Source organism: Otolemur garnettii, unplaced genomic scaffold (assembly GCF_000181295.1).
Source record: "Otolemur garnettii isolate 467f Iridium unplaced genomic scaffold, OtoGar3 scaffold00228, whole genome shotgun sequence".
NCBI classification, from domain to species: domain Eukaryota; kingdom Metazoa; phylum Chordata; class Mammalia; order Primates; family Galagidae; genus Otolemur; species Otolemur garnettii.
In genome coordinates, this window is record NW_003852623.1 from 718,454 (window position 1) to 722,399 (window position 3,946).

Consider the following 3,946-nt stretch of genomic DNA (forward strand, 5'->3'; position numbering starts at 1 on the left):
TTTAAGTAAATTGATTGTTTCAATTAAAAAGAAAGGCAAGAAAATATCTGTAAACATCAAGTATACACAGTTAGGTCTCCATAGTTTTTCAGTTATTCTTAAAGAAAAAAGTTGAAATGCAGATTCAAATGACAGGTAGTCCAACAACAACTTTGACTTGCTGGTTATATTCTTGGGACCCCGACTTTGGACTTGGGACTTTCAGCTGTTGTATTTTAAACCAGGGAAAACTCAACAATCATTGTGCTGCTCCCGTTCAGTCTAAGGGCTAAAACATCCCAAGCAGATGCCTCACCCCAACCATGCAACCTTTTCAGGAGACAAGCCTGGACGGAGGGCTAGCCACTGTCAGCATCTTGGTGCAGTTCCTGCCAACCATTTTTCTATGTAATAATATTTCCTGGCTCAGCACCTGTAGCACAGTTATAGTGCCAGCCATACATACCAAGGGTGGTGGGTATGAACCTGGCCCAGGCCAGCTGAACAACGATAACTGCAACAAAAAATAGCTGGGCATTGTGGCAGGTGCCTATAGTCAAGAGAGAGGCAAAAGAATCACTCAAGCCCAAGAGTTGGAGGTCACTGTGAGCTGTGACACCACAGTACTTTACTTAGGGCAACACAGTGAGACTCTTGTCTCAAAAAAACAAACAAAAATATTTCCTCATCTGGGGATATAAAACTTTCCAGATTTTAATTTAATGTTTCTGAAATTATAAGCCATCTTAAAACCGATGTATACATATGGGGTGGACATGGAGTTCATGTACAATTGAAAATAGTTCAACATAGTAAACTGCACACGAACTTTATGCCCACCTGTATAAGGAGGTACCAATTTTCTCTAAAAAGCTGTTAATTTAATGGCATGTTCTCATTGAAAGCATTTTCAGATCCAGGCAACATGTGAACTGCATGTCTCTCTCTGTATGATGTTAACAGCTGCATGCTGCCTCTATGTATGGCCAGATTTACACTTGATTCAAACATTTTCATACTGTGAAACATTTAGACTGTTATTAGTTTTTCACTACTACAAGTTGAACCTCCCCAATCTGAAAATTTGAAATGTTCCAAAATCCAGAAGGTTTTGAGCACTATTAAGTGGAAAATTCCAAACTTGACCTGACAGGTGGCAGTCAAAAGGTAGTCACAACTTTGTCTCACGCACAAAATTACCAAAAACATTATATAAGATAACCTTTGGGCTATGTGTATAGGGTATACAAGAAACATACATGGATTTTAGTTTAGGTGTAGGTCCCATCTCCAAGATATCTCCTTATATATACGTAAATATTCCCAAATCCAAAAACTTTCTGGTCCCAACATTCTGGTAAGACACTCCTGTGATAGTAAGGATGACACAGACACCTCTGTCTGTCATGTCTAAAGGACAGGGTCCCTGCAGGCAAAGCCTGTCTCTGCCTCACATCACACGATGACACCTTCCCCGCAGGCTGTCTAACTGCCACGTGACGACAGCCCTCCGAGACTTACGATCGACTGTCGCCGCTGCTCCACAGTCAGCTCATCGTCAGAATCACTGTAGTACTTCGAGTAAAGATACGGTTTGTGAACATATGTATGCCGTGCGGATTTTGCTTTTCCTTCAATAGAATCATTAGTTTGAGTTTTTGTTTTACTTTGTTTATTCTTCTCTTCATCTAGAAAAAAGCAAATAGAAAGAAGAGTGCTCCTATGAATTACCAATAAAATCAACATTATTCTGTATAAGTAGTAAAAACTACGTCAATGTAGTTTATTTGTAGGTCCAAAAGGAAAAATATCAGTATGTGAAATTTTCAGAAATTGGTATTTTTAGAAGCTGTCATTCATATCTTTATCTCTTAACAATCAGTATCTCGCACATACAAGAACGTAATGAAAAATAAGACATTATAGGTATTTATGCTGTTAAAAGAAAAACTTCAGACAAACTATATTTAACCGAGTTGACATGAGCAAAGAATGAACCAGGAATCAAGCATCGCTCAGAGGTCGGCCTCAGCAGCGTGAATGGCAGTCTTCCACAAGCTGATCACCAGAGCAGACACATGATGGGGCTGCCTTATTTGGGTATGAACTTAATTAGAGGTTAGTCAGTGGCTTCTGATTGGCTTAGCTTAAATTTTGTTTTACTATTTACAATGAGCTTCAGTTTGATTGTGAAAGAACCAAAGGCACTGGCTCTGTCTCAGCCAAACAGCCTCCAACTACCCCTACTTCGCCCCGTGCTCTCCTGACAGTAGTTAATTCCTATCTGTTTGCCAGTGGACTTGACGTGAATGCTGTACCACTGTTAGACTGAACACGTTCACTTGAATCTCTACTTTTAAGTAAACCTGAGATTTTAATGACCACCTCTCAGCTTATCAGTCAGGGAAGGCAGGAATCGTGCTTCTGCACAGGTATGCACTCAACCCCTCGGCGTTAGGAAAGCGACTTGTTTCCCATTAATACAGCAAGAAGGTTTCCATGTCCTACCACTTAGTGCTCTTAAAATAACATCATCTTCTTACTTTTTACATCCCACACATAGAAAACCTATTACTGTCTAGGAAAAAAAAAAACTTTAGAAGACCCCAAAGCATCAAGAAGTAGAATTTTAGTTAGTGTAGAGAAAGTGCAGTGCTCACAGAATCAGGCACACCCTCCCACGGAGGCAGTGAAGAACTGACCGTGTGAGGGCAGAAATGACCACTGGGAAGCGCTACTCGGGCTTTTTTTGGTAGGTAATTTAGTTTCTCACAAAGATGAATAAAAGAATAAAAGATGAGAGAGACTGAAACATACATCTAAGGGGGTTAAAACTTCTACTCTTCCTCCTCTACCATTTTCTCCCCAGGTATCCTATCCAGAAGCCAGTGGCAAATTTCCAAGATGCTATCTTCAGACAATGGCAAATAAAATTCAGTATTTTTTTTTTTTTAAGTCATAAGTAGAATTTAATCATGTGGTAAAAAGCAGTGTAAGACACTGGACAAAAGCACAGACTCACGTCTGAAATCTACACTGGTGCTCACCAGCTACGTGACTTTGCACAAGACACATCTCGTGGCTTTGTTCCCTCACCTGCACTCACCTCCCAGTGCTGTTCCGGGGGTTGCAGGAGTTACTGCATTGAAAGCTGTTAGCACAGTGCCTGGAACGCAGTTAAGTGCTTTGGAAGGGTTAGCTGAAAAGCAAACTATTTTATAAAAAGTTGAGCCTTGTCCAGAAGAGTTCTGGTCTTTAGAATGCCAGGCTTGACTAGAGCTTTTGTTTGCCTCAGTGTCTTGGGTCAAGCTAAATAGCTAACGATGTAGTTTAGGGTAGGGGCTTTGGGTTGTGTAATATCAGTTATTCCGAGGGGCTAGAGACTGAGATGAGCCTCGTGTTCAGACCACTCTGACTACGTGCTAGAGTCCATTAGGAACGCTCGACACACTGGCTCTGCCTAACTTCCCTGGTCTGCAGCTCTCTGTGTCTAGTCAGACTCAACAATGAGGGAGCACGGCTGTCCATGAATTCAGGTGCTCCCTGTCTGGAGCTTTCCTGGACTCTGCCCTGTGTGCCTCTTCCCTTGGCTGGCTTCATCTGAGTAACTCACACGAAGGCAAATAGAAGTAGCCCAGTCAAGCCTGGCACTGAAAGACCTAGAGATGACCTCCCAGAAATAAGGGCAAAGGCCAGAACTCGTCTGGGGAGGGCTCAATTCTTTATAAAATAGTTTGCTTTCCAGCTAACCCTTCCTAAGCACTTACCTGTGTTGCAGGCACTGTGCTCACAACTTTCGATGTAATAACTCGGCCATGATCAACCATAACGCGAGTGTGCCTGTGCACATTTCAGTGACTTCTGTGAGTCCTTCTACTGAATCGTCCAATCTCAGGGTGGTCTTGGGAACGCTGAACTTCATGCCTAGTGCTGTGAGGGCAGTTTTATGGACCATGCATCCCCCAAA

The 3,946-nt window shown here is 42.1% G+C and overlaps 1 protein-coding gene across 1 annotated transcript in view; it reads right to left on the reverse strand.

Annotated features, from left to right (window-relative positions):
• Window positions 1-3,946, reverse strand: part of BOD1L1 (biorientation of chromosomes in cell division 1 like 1) — a gene marked incomplete at its 5' end in the record, with an annotated part of 58,739 nt that overhangs the window by 39,887 nt on the left and 14,906 nt on the right. Inside the window, one exon of the mRNA XM_023508193.1 lies at window positions 1,501-1,699. Coding sequence (XP_023363961.1) covers window positions 1,501-1,699 — 199 coding nt within the window. The remainder of the gene's footprint in view (window positions 1-1,500; window positions 1,700-3,946) is intronic.